This window comes from Salmo trutta, chromosome 12 (assembly GCF_901001165.1).
Source record: "Salmo trutta chromosome 12, fSalTru1.1, whole genome shotgun sequence".
Taxonomy (NCBI): domain Eukaryota; kingdom Metazoa; phylum Chordata; class Actinopteri; order Salmoniformes; family Salmonidae; genus Salmo; species Salmo trutta.
In genome coordinates this window covers 14068895-14086367 of record NC_042968.1, presented here as the reverse complement: position 1 = coordinate 14086367, position 17473 = coordinate 14068895, and the positions used below count along the sequence as shown (strand labels likewise).

The following is a 17473-nucleotide window of genomic DNA, read 5'->3' as shown; positions in this document are numbered from 1 at the left end:
GGCTTCTACTCATGATTCACAATATGGGTATTCATTGCTAGCTAGCATAATCATAAGCTCCAAATTTGTTTTAGCAGTCCCTCCCCTGTTTATCCATGATTGCCATGGCATAAGTAGAGGCACAAAAACTATGCACAAAACTACTGACTGCAATTGAACTGATGCTGTTTTCAATGGCGCCGAAAGTTGAAAAATCAAAGCCAAACTGGATGTTAACCCTCCTGACTAGTCTTCACTAAAACAACACTGTAAGACATTTTCCCTTTTATTCTCAATAAATGTTTAGTAATATCACAAAGAGTCAAACTACGAATGTTTGAGGCCGTTAAAAACGATGTATTTGGCCATGAGAGCATGTTTTTCAAACGAGCTAACGTTAGCTAGCCACGATCTTTTGCATGCCATCCGGTGATTTGGTAATGTGCGCGGCATAATGACGCTAAATAGCCTACAGAAAGCTGCAATCCAACAAGTGGGTTGAGTGAATTGACGCTACCATTACATTTCTGACAACTGTTTTGAAAAGGTCCGAAACATGCTGAGTTGAGCTACTAGCTAGCTAACGTTATTCCTGGCCTACTTGCCATGGGGCAACTAACGTTAGCTAGCTAACTACTAGCATTTACCCTGTAAAAAGTTACAAGTCAAGTCTGACAACAATGGATAATGTGGAAAATATGGTTTTGGTTTGAAATTCACTTACCACTTGCTTGAATAATGTGCTCGACTGTTCTTATTCTTATTAGCTATTATACCAGCTATACTAGCAGAATAGATAACTGCAAAGCAAGACAGTAATGTTAGCAGCAGAATTTAGATTGGCTTGTGCGAATGTGATAAATGCGCGCTTTCTATTATATCGCTTCAGATGATTAGTTACTGTATTTTGACATCTAAATATCTCTTTACCCCATGTCGTTTTTTGTCTGTTTCTATTTCCGCCACGTTTGTGTAAATCTCACTGACTAGACCTCGGTAGGTCCCATAATTCAATTGACAAGTAATGCATTGCTTTATACTTGCTTTATAAGTAATATTGAGCAGTTTGTGATGTTTCTGAATAGGAAATTATCCTCACACAAAGTGGTGTAAAAAGAGGAAATGACACCATATGAAATGTAATCCAGTTGTCTCCACTCAAACCATTTGACAGTTATCAGAACCTCTATTTAGAATTAATCTGATGCTCACAGCTCCACAGTCACTTGAAATGAAAGTAGGAAATAGTGAGAAGCAATTTTATGATTTTATCTTCTCTCTTCCAGTTCCCTTCTTTGTGTTGTATAGACCGTCTCTGAATAAACAGCAGCTGGTATTGTATGATAAGTCAAATCGTGTCTGTGTTTTGTAAGTATGAACAGTGGAGTCCAATCAGAAATGACATGGTATGGAGTCCATATCTAACAACTGACCTAATCACATGCCTCACTTCATGACCCAGCAGATAGATACTGTAGCGTATTGTTTGATGGAATATATTTTTAGGCTTTACATCCCATTTCTGACTCGGAACATCACAAATCATTTGAACTTCTTGCTCATAATGAATACATTAACACACTACAGGGTAATTTGCTACTGCAGTCCTAGATAGACGTATCATGCACTTTTTATCCATTGTGTGAGACTAACGTCTCATATGAGACGTCCTTGTAAATGTTACCATGTTTTCGCCTCCACTGAAGGACAGTATTTACTTCAGTTTTTCTTATCTATGCTGGAATGTATAACAGATTATACAGAACTACACTCCCTAGCTGGACTTGACTTTGTGCTAATTAGGAGGAAGACTCCCAACTCATTAGTCCAAGAGGAAAGGAGGCAACGGGAATCTTGTTAATCATTATTTGGTTGTGTGCCTATCTGTGCTTGTTTATTAACCCCAAAGGACAAATACTCCAGTGAGTGTGGTAAAGTAAACTGTGCAATAACATGTGACTGTGAGGATGCTCTAGGAGAGAGTTCCCAGACTTAGCCAGAGGGAGAGCCTGTGTTGCTGTACTCAGTACTGCATGTGTGTCAGTGAAGGCTCATTATATCATCATCACCAGTACATTGGACTTTAATGTTCCCCTTAATTGGATTGGCCATCCATTTTGAATGCAAAATTGGAGCTCAGTTCACAGATTCCCTTCAGATGGTCTCACAGGAGTGAAAGTGTAGACTATATTTTAACGAGATAATACGTTTTATGTATTCATTTTGCATTTAGACTGCCATCCCGTTACACAGTCTGACGTTCAGGATCTCATTGGTTTATTTTACTGTGTATGGCTGGGAGACTGACTGTGCCCTGACTTGTTAATGTGGTCATATTGTTAACAGGAAATCTCTGGGGGAATTCTATCCTGATAGAGACATTGACTAATGGTTAAAGAAGTACAGAACAAAAGTCACATAGTAACTTTGTTTAAAATCCTTGGAGAAAATATCATGAATGACAATTGTAAGAAGCTTGAAGTATTAATTGAAAACAGTTTACTGTTTCAGGTTTTCCATAAGAACGGTGTCTCCCTTATTCTACATATGAGTTTAAAGAATCAAAGATAATAATTTTGAAGGAATGGAACAGGGTTTTTCCGCAGATGCGTAATGGTTTCAACAAGTCTAGCTTATTTCTCATGAAGGGTTCTGTCAAGGCTGGTTGGTTATAGGGGCAGTCTGTCATTTATTTACCAATGTGTAAAGAATGTAAATAGATTTGACCTTACTGTCCCTATTGAAATGATAGAGGCTGAAACCTACGCAAAACGTTCAGGAAATCATTTTGAAAGCATTATTATTAACAAAGACTTGTACTTCTCCTGATTAAAGCATTTGCTTATTATAGTACATCTATCTTTAACGATTATCCATCCGTCTAATGGGATATGTTTGGCACTTAGGCTTAATACAACAATAACGTTTTAAGCATTTGTTATCTGCATCCGCCAAGTTTTACCAACTTCAACCCTGAAAGCTAGAGAGCAAACTAGCTACAGTGTGTTGATCATGAATTATATATGGTTTTTCAAAGATGGCTGATAGAGCTTGTTGGGCAACAGCAGTTTAACAAGGTGAGGCAATGGGGGAGGGGTAAATTCTATGTTCAAAGAAGCGACCTGGTTCTGTATTACACCTACTCTTCCTGTATTCAGTCTCCACAGTAGCAGCCAGCACTCTCATTCGTCTCTGTGCTCATTCACATCAAAGATCTAGCATGACAAGATCCTTATTCAATCCCTCCCACAAAGATCAAGGGATCAAGATTGAAGGGAAATGCTCTTTGGAGATATGACACTTTTTCAGTGTAGGCCTATATGCAGTACTCTGGTAATTGTATACTGTACATTCCTAATGATCTCACCCATTGACCTAAAGTAGTCAGTGGACATCAATTCAATTTAAATGCTGTGATCAGCCAATATCCCTCCATTGTCCAGTGAGTGACTTCCTCTACACCATCGGCCCTTAAAAGCCCATCAACGCAGAGTGAGGCTTTTCAAATAAAATAAAATCCAATTTTATTGGTCACATACACATGCTTAGCAGATGCTAATGCGTGTGTAGCGAAATGCTTGTGCTTCTAGTTCCGACCGTGCAGTAATATCTAACAAGTAATCTAACAATTTCACAACAACTACCTTATACACATAAGTGTAAATGAATTAATAAGAATATGTACATATAAATATATGGATGAGCGATGGCCGAATGGCAGAGGCAAGATGCAGTAGATGGTATAGAGTACAGTATATAGATATGAGATGAGTAATGTAGGGTATGTAAACATTATATAAAGTGGCATTGTTTAAAGTGACTTTTACATCCAATTTTTTTATTATTAAAGTGATTAGAGATTTGAGTCAGTATGTTGGCAGCAGCCACTCAATGTTAGTGATGGCTGCTTAACAGTCTGATGGCCTTGAGGTTAGAGGTCGACCGATTAATCGGAATGGCCGATTAATTAGGGCCGATTTCAGGTTTTCATAGCAATCTGTATTTTTGGACGCCGATTTGGCCGATATTTTTATTTTTGTATTACATTTTTTTATATCAATTTTTTTTTTAGACCTTTATTTAACTAGGCAAGTCAGTTAAGAACACATTCTTATTTTCAATGACGGCCTAGGAACGGTGGGTTAACTGCCTTGTTCAGGGGCAGAACGACAGATTTTTACCTTGTCAGCTCAGGGATTCAATCTTGCAACCTTACGGTTAACTAGTCCAACACTCTAACCACCTGCTTTACATTGCACTCCACGAGGAGCCTGCCTGTTACGCGAATGCAGTAAGAAGCCAAGGTAAGTTGCTAGCTAGCATTAAACTTATCTTATAAAAAACAATCAATCAATCATAATCACTAGTTAACTACACATGGTTGATGATATTACTAGTTTATCTTGCCTGTCCTGCGTTGCATATAATCGCTTAGGTACACGTTGCTCCAACCATAAACATCAATGCCTTTCTTAAAATCAATACACAAGTATATATTTTTAAACCTGCATATTTAGTTAATATTGCCTGCTAACATTAATTTCTTTTAACTAGGGAAAATGTGTCACTTCTCTTGCAAACAGAGTCAGGGTATATGCAGCAGTTTGGGCCGCCTGGCTTGTTGTGAACTGTGAAGACTATTTCTTCCTAACAAAGACAGCCGACTTCGCCAAACGGGGGATAATTGAACAAAAGCGCACTTGCGAAAAAAGCACAATCGTTGCACAACTGTACCTTAACCATAAACATCAATGCCTTTCTTAAAATCAATACACAGAAGTATATATTTTTAAACCTGCATATTTAGCTAAAAGAAATCCAGGTTAGCAGGCAATATTAACCAGGTGAAATTGTGTCATTTTGCGTTCATTGCACGCAGTCAGGGTATATGCAACAGTTTGGGCCGCCTGGCTCGTTGCGAACTAATTTGCCAGGATTTTACGTAATTATGACATAACATTGAAGGTTGTGCAATGTAACAGGAATAACGTTTTGTTTTCGAGATGATGGTTTCCGGATTCGACCATATTAATGACCTAAGGCTCGTATTTCTGTGTGTTATTATGTTATAATTAAGTCTATGATTTGATAGAGCAGTCTGACTGAGCAGTGGTAGGCAGCAGCAGGCTCGTAAGCATTCATTCAAACAGCACTTTCGTGCGCTTTGCCAGCAGCCCTTTGCAATGCATTGCGCTGTTTATGACTTCAAGCCTGTCAACTCCCAAGATTAGGCTGGTGTAACCGATGTGAAATGGCTAGCTAGTTAGCCGGGTGCGCGCTAATAGCGTTTCAAATGTCACTCGCTCTGAGACTTGGAGTAGTTGCTCCCCTTGCTCTGCATGGGTAACGCTGCTTCGAGGGTGGCTGTTCTCGATGTGTTCCTGGTTCGAGCCCAGGTAGGAGCGAGGAGAGGGACGGAAGCTATACTGTTACACTGGCAATACTAAAGTGCCTATAAGAACATCCAATAGTGAAAGGTATATGAAATACAAATCGTATAGAGAGAAATAGTCCTATAATTCCTATAATAACTACAACCTAAAACATTTTACCTGGGAATATTGAAGACTCATGTTAAAAGGAACCACCAGCTTTCATATGTTCTCATGTTCTGAGCAAGGAACTTAAACGTTAGCTTTTTTACATGGCACATATTGCACTTTTACGTTATTCTCCAACACTTTGTTTTTACATTATTTAAATCAAATTGAACATGTTTCATTATTTATTTGAGGCTAAATTGATTTTATAGATGTATTATATTAAGTTAAAATAAGTGTTCATTCAGTATTGTTGTAATTGTCATTATTACAAATAAATAAATCGTCCGATTAATCGGTATCGGATTTTTTTTGGTCCTCCAATAATCGGTATTGGTGTCTGCGTTGAAAAATCATAATCGGTCGACCTCTACTTGAGATAGAAGCTGTCTCTCGGTCCCAGCTTTGATACACCTGTACTCGCCTTCTGGATGATAGCAGGGTGAACAGGCAGTGGCTCGGGTGGTTGTTGTCCTTGATGATCTTTTTGGCCTTCCTGTGACATCGGGTGGTGTAGGTGTCCTGGAGGACAGGTAGTTTGTCCCCGGTGATGCGTTGTGCAGACCTCACTACCCTCTGGAGAGCCTTACGGTTGTGGGCGGAGCAGTTGCCGTTCCAGGCGGTGATACAGCCCGACAGGATGCTCTCAATTGTGCATCTGTAAAAGTTTGTGAGTGTTTTTGGTGACAAGCTAAATTTCTTCAGCCTCCTGAGGTTGAAGAGGCGCTGTTGCGTCTTCTTCACCACACTGTCTGTGTGGGTGGACCATTTCAGTTTGTCCGTGATGTGTACTGCGAGGAACTTAAAACTTTCCACCTTCTCCACTGTTGTCCCGTCGATGTGGATAGGGGGGTGCTCCCTCTGCTGTTTCCTGAAGTCCATGATCATCTCCTTTGTTTTTTTGACGTTGAGTGTGAGGTTATTTTCCTGACACCACACTCCGAGGGCCCTCACCTCCTCCCTGTAGGCCGTCTCGTTGTTGTTGGTAATCAAGCCTACCACTGTAGTGTCGTCTGCAAACTTGATGATTGAGTTGGAGGCGTACATGGCCACGCATTCATGGGTGAACAGGGAGTACAGGAGAGGGCTGAGAACGCACCCTTGTGGGGCCCCAGTGTTGAGGATCAGCGGGGGGGAGATGTTGTTTCCTACCCTCACCACCTCGGGGCGGCCGGTCAGAAAGTCCAGGACCCAGTTACACAGGGCGGGGTCAAGACCCAGGATCTCGAGCTTAGTGACAAGTTTGGAGGGTACTATGGTGTTAAATGCTGAGCTGTAGTCGATGAACAGCATTCTTACATAGGTATTCCTCTTGTCCAGATGCGTTAGGGCAGTGTGCAGTGTGATTGTGATTTCATCGTCTGTGGACTTATTGGAGCGGTAAGCAAATTGGAGTGGGTCTAGGGTGTCAGGTAGGGTGGAGGTGATATGATCCTTGACTAGTCTCTCAAAGCACTTCATGATGACGGAAGTAAACTCTATAAAATGTTTATGCCTACATAACCTCCACAATCTGATTAGGTTATGGAATCATGTTTCTAAATAGCCAGCCATCCTTATCTTTCCCGGATTAACCAGCCCCAAGCTTTACAGCATGTTCAGATTTGTCTAGAGCAACAGCCAGGGCCGGGGATAGACAAGACCTATCTTGTGTTGTGCCTGGGTTTTTGTTTTCCTGGAATGTGTGGTGATGGGACCTCCTGTCTCCAGGAGAGCTACATTAAGCTTTCCGGCTTCAGGCATGACGGTGTCTGTGACTCTACCCCTCCTCTCCACACTCTTGAGTATTGAGATGAAATGGCACCCCTGCAACACTGCACCCAGACAGAACCCACGCTGTCTCAATTGCTGGGCTCCAGGCTCACGGGGGTTTCAGCAAACTGTGTGGGGCCCGAGGCACTCTCAACCAGTTCTCAAAGCTGTTGTGATGTCACTGTGGAGTGTCATGCAGAAGCTGTTGAAAGTCTCTCATTACCTTCTGAAAGGGTGGGGTCAGTGAGATGAAAACAAATCCCTCACACATGCTACCTGACTCCACATTCCAGGGCTAAAAGGATTTTATGCTGGTCGTAGGTGCTAAAATATATCCATACCCTGTCTGTCTGTGTCTCCTTCCTTGTGCTTCATCACCTGTAGAGAGATGGCGCACCGATGCTCACTCACCTTTTTGACAGTCTCCTGACTCCTCTCTTTCTTTGCGTAAGGTGAAAAGTTACTTGTGCATAGTATTACCTGGGTCTGCAAAGACTAGGGCAAGGATAGCATGCTGATCAGTGTCCCTGGAGGAATGGCTAGCAGCCCAGCACTTAGCCTGGAGCAAGCTAACCACACCCAAGACTCCTGCCTGCCTTTACCTTAATTGTTATTGTTGACACAGAATGTGGGTCGTTCAGCTGACTGCCCCACTGAACTATCCCTCTGACTGTGCTGATGAATGACTAACTTAAAACAACCGAGGGTGAGGACTAGCTTGAGAATTTCAGTTGGCACACTGTATTTTTACTTTACAAGCTTTGATACTGAAATACATGCACAATCACAGTTCTTGTAGTTCAAATGAATTAATTTTGTTGGATTAGGATACACTCTGATCATTTACAGGGGTTGAATAAAGTTCAACAAGATACCGCTGCCTCCTTACAGCCAAGCTGGGCGCATGCAAATGGGATAGGGAAGGTGTGTTATCAGGCTCCATCTAAACAGGTATTTCAGGTTGAGACAGGCTTTAGGGTACAATGGAGGCTCATTGTGTACTGGAGTGAGCAAACCAGGTCTTTTTTCAACAGCTGTTGACAAGATGGACAGAGAGAAGGATTGTTTGCATTCAGATTAAAGGAAGTCCTTAGTGATATATTACCAAGGTTTTTCAGTAGTCGTTTTCAATGTTATTGTTTGCGTTGGTGACACTCAACAAATGGGTTTGGGGTATTTCAATAGTGTGTGCCCAGTATTTCTAAGAGCTAATGTCTTTCAGCTATTTAGATTATTTGGCACAGTAAAAGGAATCACCTAAGACAGTCATTTATGTCATGTATCACTCCAAATCTGGACATAACATTGACTTTGTCAGCTGCTATTGATACTATAAACATACACTACCGGTCAAAATTTTTAAGAACATCTACTCATTCAAGGGTTGTTCTTTATTTTGACTATTTTCTACATTGTAGAATAATAGTGAAGACATCAGAACTATGAAATAACATATATGGAATCATGTACAACCAAACAAGTGTTAAACAAATCAAAATATATTTTATATTTGAGATTCATCAAATAGCCACCCTTTGCCTTGATGACAGCTTTGCACACTCTTTGCATTCTCTCAACCAGCTTCACCTGGAATGCTTTTCCAACAGTCTTAGAGGAGTTCCCACATATGTTGAGCACTTGTTGGCTGCTTTTCCTTCACAATGTCAAGAGTGTGCAAAGATGTCATCAAGGCAAAGGGTGGCTATTTGAAGAATCTCAAATATAAAATATATTTTGATTTGTTTTACACTTTTTTGGTTGTACATGATTCCATATGTGTTATTTCATAGTTTTGATGTCTTCACTATTATTCTACAATGTAGAAAATAGTCAAAATAAAGAAAAACCCTGGAATGAATAGGTGTTCTAAAACTTTGGACTGTTAGTGTACATAGGTTGTTAGTGTCTGAAACCTTCTGATACATTTCCGGAATTGTTCTGGAAATTTTCCATGGGAAGTTAAACCCTGGAATTTGGGGAATTTTGCTTAAATTCATCAAAAAGGTTAGCTTATAACAGTGAGCCTTTTTTATGGGATACACATAAGGCAATTCTAGGTCTTGTGGCATATTTTGGTTAAACTATCCATAATTCAATGGCATTGCAACCCTCTGCATGCACAGTGCATTCTTCCATCACATGTACATAATTATAAATATACACACTATATACACACTATATACACACAAACTACACTATATATACTGTACACACTAACTACACTATATACACACTAACTACACTATATATACACACTATATACACACTATATTCACACTAACTATACTATATATACACACTATATACACACTATACGCACACTAACTATACTATATATACACACTATATACACACTCACTAGACTAAATATACACACTATATACACACTCACTAGACTATATATACACACTATATACACACTCACTAGACTATATATACACACTAACAATTTATTAACAATTTTAGAAGAGTTCATTTTAGGAAGACGAGAGTTCTAGAAGCTAGTGAGTTTTTCAAAAATTAAGATTGTAGAAAAATATATATATTTAGAAATGTTTTTTCTTGTTTTTAATGGTTGACAGCCAGTAGACACCATGTTTATATTGGTGAATATTATTTGATATGACATACATTACCTTTTGTTAAATAGTAAATAGTAGCCTAGGAGTTTCTTCAAGAAATGGCCATGTCACAGTCTGGATGATGTATTGTGGGAGAGAGTGGTAAGCAACCTGAAACTCCTGAAACCTATAGCAGTAGCCATTGCACGGATTGAGGGAGACATTGCCATCCTGTCTGATGTTCAGATGTATGAGAAGAAATCTGTACTGCCCTGCCCACTTCACTGTTGCTCCAAGCAGAGGAAACTGCACTTCTGAAATATATCAAAAAGCATGAAGACTTCTGCCTGAAGCCCATACACGTTGCAGCGTAGATGTTGGACCCCAAGTATGCTGGCAAGAGCATCCTGTCTGGTACAGAGATCAACAAGCCCTATGGTGTCATCACTACCATGTCTCGCCACCTTGGCCTGGATGAGAGAAAGGTTCTTGGCAGTCTGGCGAAGTACACTTCCAAGCAAGGCCTTTGGGATGGAGATGCAATATGGCAGTCTTGCCAACATCAGCCACCTGGTGGAAGGGACTTTGTGGATCTGAGGCTCTTTCCCCTGTTGCTTCCATCATCCTCCAAATCCCACCAACATCTGCCGCCTCAGAGCGCAATTGGTCCTTGTTTGGGAACACACACACCAAAGAACGCAACAGGCTGACCAATACAAGGGTTGAAAAATTTGTGGCAAATTTTAGTTTTTTTGAGCCTGACAACGAGCCATCCTCAACAAGGTTGGAAAGTAACAGTGAAGAGTCTGATGTTCAAGAAGTGGACATTGAGGAGATCCAGGGAGAAGACATGGAAGCCTGAGAGAAAGACAACCAAAGCTGTCGTTTCTAGACTATCATTTTAAAGATGTGTCTTGAAAACCTTTTGGGGAGATGCGATGGATAATTGGGGATCATTCAATATTCCCTTTCTTTCGTTGTTCAGTGAAATCATCCCATGTCAACTCATTTAATTAAAGTTCAATTCGTAACTAAATTGTTTTTTACATTTCTATTGGAAGGATTTAATCATTTGCAATTATATCTACTTATAAGGTAAAAGGTTTATGTTTCTATCTCCATATGATATTGTAAATATATCCAATGCAACAAACATCTACATTTAAATGGTATTAATATTAATTTCCGTTAATTCCCATATATTCCCGTTAATTCCAACGGGAAGTTTCCACCTCTGAATATTCCCCAAAATGTGCAACCCTCACAGACACAGGTGATTAATTGTACAATTATGGGTTAGGCTTGACTTTGAAATGGTGCATTGCAGATGTATTCTAAGTCGTCAGATGTTACTTATACTGCTACTAAAGATATTAGCTAGAGCTTATCATTTGAGTCTATGGTAAAATGCTGTTTTGCCTGGGATTCACAATTCACGTGTGTAAGAGGGCTAAATGAATTGCTGTTTTATTTATTAAACATTTTTGCATAAACAATATTTTGTACTTGGATCATTATTGTCATGCTTCTGTGTAGCATTGTCATTATATATTAACATTGTAGTTCAATTGTATATTAACATTGTAGTTCAGTCACATTGCAGAATTTAAGATGAGTATGCTGCCACCTGCCGGATACATCTGGAAATCCAACATGACACTAAATCGCTGGGCTGCGCCTGCGTACGTTTTGACGTCTACAGTTTCCGGAAGTGGATCGTTCAGTCCCGTGGTTCAGAGTAAAAAAAACGATAGCACAAACAAATATACGTATTTCTTTCATTTCAACATCACAAATGTCAGGGGGGACCCGTTTAGAGAACGCGAATCCCTTGATTTTTCAACGAACAGGCGAGAGACTTCAGACCGCAAATGACGAGGACGAAGATGTTGCTGATCCCATCGACGACAGAGAAATATTTGATATCCTTTCTGTGTCGCTAGCTTAAAGGATACATCCCTTGAGCTTTCAATGTCATACTAATTAACTTTGCATATGATGCTTAATTATTTAATAAGAAAGCTAATTTCTCAACATTGTGTTATCAGATTTCACCTTAACCCACGCTACATCTCATTAGATCCATTAATGATCCTGAACACCCACTGTCCCTCGAGGAGTTGAACGTCGTGGAACAAATGCGAGTGCGCGTGAGTTAAACTTCTTTCACAACTTTTCCCCCAGTTAGAAGTTCGACACACTTGTGTAGCTACTAAGGACAGCAGATAGTCCATACTGTGTTAGCCTAATAAAACCATCAACTTTATTTTTCTTTACAGGTAAATGACCAAGAGAACACAGTGGGTGTGGAGTTCACCCCCACTATACCCCACTGCAGCATGGCAACTCTCATAGGCCTGTCCATCAAAGTCAAACTGCTGCGGTCCCTGCCAGAAAGGTTTAAGGTGGGTGAAATAAATGAACTATGCTTTCTGGTGAGCTGTGAGAAGAGGGCAAGCTTTAATATGATTTAATTGTCTGGACATTTAACATTAACATAGTGGGTCATGTCCATCTATGCCTAATCATATCTCCGCAGATTGATGTGCACATCACTCCTGGGACGCATGCCTCAGAAGATGCAGGTAAAGTGACATACCTCTGAAGCTTTGACGAAAGCAAAGTTTGAAGGACACAATTATTATTTCAATTAAAAATCATTATTTATAACATTGTCAACGTCTTGACTATATTTCATATTCATTTTGCAACTCATTTCATGAACGTTTTCATAGAAAACAAGGGCATTGCTAAGTGACCCCAAACGTTTGAACGGTAGTGTATATCTTAAAGTGAAGTATCTGAGTGTCAGCGTCACCCAGTTACCGTGGAATTGCCCCTAACTAAACCCTTTGTTTTTGCTTTGTTCCAGTCAATAAACAGCTAGCAGACAAAGAGAGAGTGGCCGCTGCCCTCGAGAACTCCCAGCTTCTGGAGGTGGTCAACCAGTGTCTGATATCCAATGCAAGGACGGGCTGACCCTCCTGATGGATCAATAGAAATTTATCCTTAGTCCAGGAGTAGGCTTAATGTTTCTCTCTTGACATGCTAACTGGACTGGTTGTTCAGTTTATGTTGAGTAAATGGCAAATGTATCACGTATGCTGCCATTGTATTATTTTATTCTAACAGAATTCCAATGTATTTCTGCTATAGGCAGAAATACCTATACTGTGTGTTTCGTATGTCTTCACTATATTCCTGACATCTTCAGTTTAACAGTATTATAGAGAAACATTGTATCCTTTGATTATACAAGTAAAGCAATAAATGACAGGGTCATATCTTATGTCATTGAAAATATACCTGATATTAATGGCATTTGCAAAGAGAACCAAGAAAATGCATACGTCTTATAAATGAAGCAATCTCAACGTACACAATGACATGAAAGCTCAAAGCCTGGGGAAGTGGCCCTGACACTGAATAAGAAAGGCCTTAGTTTATAACATATGTCTGGGGCGAAATTATATATAGTATAATACTTGTGCCATTGGATTTCCATCAGATGCCTTATTTCATATTTGTCAAAAATACAATAAAATAGTATACAATCTGTGAAATAGCATTTGATTTGTTGCGTTTTTTCTCACTTATCTTTAATGTGGTTGTAAATAAATTAAATGACTTGATCAACAACAACAAAAACATTTTAGACAAAGTTAACGTTAGTGTAATGATATTCATTTTGTCATTAGATTTATCTACTTATTTTACTATGGCAGTGAAAGAAGTATTGTTTTCAAATTCTCTTTAGGGAGCTCCTGAAATCTTCATTCCATACATACGTAATAAGCTGTTCTCAGGATCAAATGCTACATATCTTCCCAACTATATAGACAGCAGAGTGGCGCAGCGGAAGCGTGCTGGGCCCATAACCCAGAGGTCGATGGATCGAAACCATCCTCTGCTATGTTTTTTTACATGTCGGTGATTCAGCAGGGGGAAAAAACACAAATGAAAAATATAATGTAAAAAACCTTTATGCAATACCTACATACAGTTATGATTAGACAAAATAAAAGGAGAGCTTTGTTTACAAAGAATGTGTTAAAATGTTGTTTATAAGCGAGACTATAACTTATATAATACATAAACTATGACTAATAGATGGTTGTGTTAGACCACATTAATATTGCGTCATGCAGAAGGGTAAGTGCAAATGTGATGTGCTCACTACCACACTCTCATGGACAATGGATAAAATATCAGGTCCTTTTATCTGAGCAGTTCTAGAACTTCCATTACACATTGAGAGCCTGGGTCTGTTAGCAAAAAGACTCCAGATCAACTGAGGCTCCTTTTCGTACCTGTAGTCAGTAAAAGGTTAGCCTAATTTTTATAAAAATTCTAACTAAAAGTATGTGTGAGTTTGCCAGAGCACCAGCTGGTGGCAGCATTGTCTTTCTAGCAGTTTGAATAGAACGTGTTGTGATTATTCCATCCATGTGGGGATATTTGTCACTCCCTGTTAGAGAAAGATGAGTAGAAAATATTGATTATCCTGAAGCCAAATGAATACACCAGACAGCCAACCACAGACCTTAGAAAAGTATGACTAATTATTCTGGTGTTTATGGAGTATAGCCGAAATAGCTCAGTTGGGAGAGCGTTAGACTGAAGATCTAAAGGTCCCTGGTTCGATCCCGGGTTTCGGCAGGGATTGTTTTTGAGACTGTTCTAATTTAGGCCAGAAAACGGAGTGTTTTCAGGTTTGAAAATCTTGCGTGGAGATATTTTAGGAAGATTCTCGTTTGGACAAACTCCTCCATCCTTGCTCCGTGACCCAACCTGGTCTCAGAGCATTTCATATTACTCTGTACGTACATCAAAGATACACCATTTAGTATATTTTACGTTTCATATTGTATGTATTATTTGTGGATGTCTATCATCCATTTCGTATGATATGTTACGTATTTCCTAAATGTAACGAATTAGCAAAATGTACAATATGTTAAGATTTCGCAAAACGTATGATGTTACTAATGTAAATGTGTCTTGCACAACTGACTTAATTTGTTTTTATGACATAAACACATTTATTTTGGGATCCAACACTGTAAACGTAATTTGCCTGATGACGCGTGAGTGGAGAAGGAGCTGCCCGGTGTTCACTAGCACACGGTGCTGCGCGGTGAAACACCGCTTCCCATTCATGTTCAATGGAAGGAAAGCGGTGAGAGGCGGAGAGGGCGGGGGACCTTTGGGCGGTGTGAAGGGGGCGTGGGAGGCGGTGAAAAATATCAACTTTTCCCAACTTTATACAAATCACTAGCGGCGACCGCTGGGTGATGACCAATCATATCGAGTGGTTCCCATGACGAATTTGACGCTATGCGACCAAAGGCTGGAGACTTTCTTCAGCAAAGATGGCTGACAAAAATACTGGGATGGAAGCAAATGTAAGTGATTATAGCGTCATAACGAATCATGCACAAAATGTACAGTTGACAGGAATATGTCAGTTAATGTAGAGACAAACGATTATGCATATTTTTTTTATCATAAAGTTAATTTACGAAAATCGCAATTTAGCAAGCTAGCTGACTAGCTAACATTAGTCAGCTAGCTGGCTAGTTTTATGGGTGTTGTGACATGAGTATGAAATTGTAATTCAGGTTTTTTAATGTTTTAGGGACTCCTGAAACAACCAGCAAACCAGGCTGTCGTCTTGTGAAACAGTGGATGTAAAGAATCTAGCTAGCTAAAGTATTTACTGCAAATTGAATGTACAATTTTGGATGCTTGCCTTGCTGATATTTGCCATGCAATGCAGATGCTTATTGTGCAGTGGAGGATAAAAAAATACCTGTGTATGGACCATAAAACATTTGGTATACAAATTAGTTCAGAACCTAGCTATGAACCTCAGCTATCATAGCCAGTTGTATCAACTTCAAAACAGTCTGAATGACATTAATGAAGCTTTTTTTTTTACCAGGCAAGCAAGTTAAGAACAAATTATTATTTTCAATGACAGCCTAGGAACAGTGGGTTAACTGCCTTGTTCAGGGTCAGAACATAGTTTTACCTTATCAGCTCAGGGATTCGATCTTGCAACCTTCCAGTTACTAGTCCAATGCTCTAACCACTAGGATACCTGCCACCCCTATGGATTGAGTAGAATAAAATATAACTTTGTGCCAAGGATGCAAGTCCTATATACATGTAGTTAGTACCATGCATGAGATCCCCACATTGTAGCTTGTCCATTTAATATATTCACTGATCATGTACTCTACCTTGGCAAATAAAGGTGCAGTTCAGGTGTGAATGTCTTTGAGATCATTTTTCAGTCATATCCAATACCAGGAGTATCAAATTCCAGTCTTTGAATGATGCTGTGTCTGCATGTATGTATTACAATTATACACTTCAACAGTGTTTACCAATCTAGGTCCTGGGACATCAATGGTTACACATTGTAACTAATAGACTAGAAACATGATTGAACTAGTTAAAGGCTGATTTGTAATTCATATATAGAGAAACAGAATTAAAAAAACATTACACTACATGTCCTATGCATCATGTAAATACTCAAACCGGTTCATCTCAATATCTAATTTCCTTCATCTGCATTGATCTGATAAACACAGGACAGGTGTAGTATTTCATCAAATGAGACTTAATTTCAACCAGTAGAGAATGTGAAACGCTTTATTGAAAGAAGTTAATTATCCATGTGTTATAAATACATGCATTATAAATATTATAACTGTAATATATTATAAATACAAGTTCAATCTGTACTTCAATGCACATATGTTGTGCATTATAAAAACGGGAAGAAAGACAAGGTGGTGAGGTGTAAGACAGAAAGGAAAAGAGGTAAGACCATAAGGAGCAGGGAAGGCAGCATATGATTAATGAATCACAGTGCTACCCTAATATTCTCTCAGTTCATCACAATTACATAGTGTCTCTAGTGGTGTCTCCTAACCAGCCTTGGCCTCCCAGTCGGCCCGAAAGTTATCTTAAGAGTGGGTGAGGTGGCGATGATGGGACTGGGGGTTGGCATCCTCTCTCACATCAAAACATACCTGCAGACGAGAGACAGATGGAGAAAGAGCATGTTTAAGCCTTGTTTTTATTCTAACACTGTCAGTCATAACATCAGGAGGTGAAATGCTAAACTGACCTTGGACCATTAACTCTGGGACTACTGCATTTCTATGTAAAGCAGCTCTATAATACTTCCTGTTGACCTGACCAAGCGACCTCTCACCTCTGATCATGCTGTGCCCTCTATGTAGCCAGTTCAGATACAGGAGGGTTTCACCAACACAACTAATATAACCTCGAGGATTTAGGGAGAAGGGGGAGTGGGATGAAGTGAAGGAGAGACTTGAGGAAAATATGGTAGTTAAAGAGTGTTCAACAGGAATCTGTGTGTATGGGCTCACATGGTGTCCATACTAAGTGGCTGCAGAGTACTTTCTGCTGAAAAACATGAACGGGCACACGAGGACAAACAATATAGCGTAGTTATAGAAATAATGAAGTGTCTTACTATTGAAGGTGGAAGGCGCCAGTTATATACCTGAGCCTGCTTACTGCACAACACACACCCTTACCTGAGAAGTAGATATCAAAGGCAGAGAAACTGGGAATTGAATAGCTGCAGTTGACACAGCA

The 17473-nt window shown here is 39.6% G+C and overlaps 1 protein-coding gene and 2 non-coding genes across 3 annotated transcripts; all 3 read left to right on the top strand.

The window, feature by feature from the left end:
• Nucleotides 1-11519: 11519 nt before the first annotated feature.
• Nucleotides 11520-13400, top strand: LOC115202969 (cytosolic iron-sulfur assembly component 2B). The gene is made up of 5 exons (XM_029767177.1): nucleotides 11520-11754; nucleotides 11903-11982; nucleotides 12112-12237; nucleotides 12372-12417; nucleotides 12705-13400. The coding sequence occupies exons 1-5, from the start codon at nucleotides 11628-11630 to the stop codon at nucleotides 12809-12811; spliced, it is 486 nt and encodes a 161-aa protein (XP_029623037.1). The 5' UTR covers nucleotides 11520-11627; the 3' UTR covers nucleotides 12812-13400.
• A 273-nt stretch (nucleotides 13401-13673) lies between these two features.
• Nucleotides 13674-13745, top strand: trnam-cau (transfer RNA methionine (anticodon CAU)). Its single transcript has one exon. It is a non-coding gene; the product is annotated as a tRNA-Met (tRNA).
• Nucleotides 13746-14418: 673 nt separating this feature from the next.
• Nucleotides 14419-14491, top strand: trnaf-gaa (transfer RNA phenylalanine (anticodon GAA)). The gene has a single exon. It is a non-coding gene; the product is annotated as a tRNA-Phe (tRNA).
• The last annotated feature ends 2982 nt before the right edge of the window (nucleotides 14492-17473 follow it).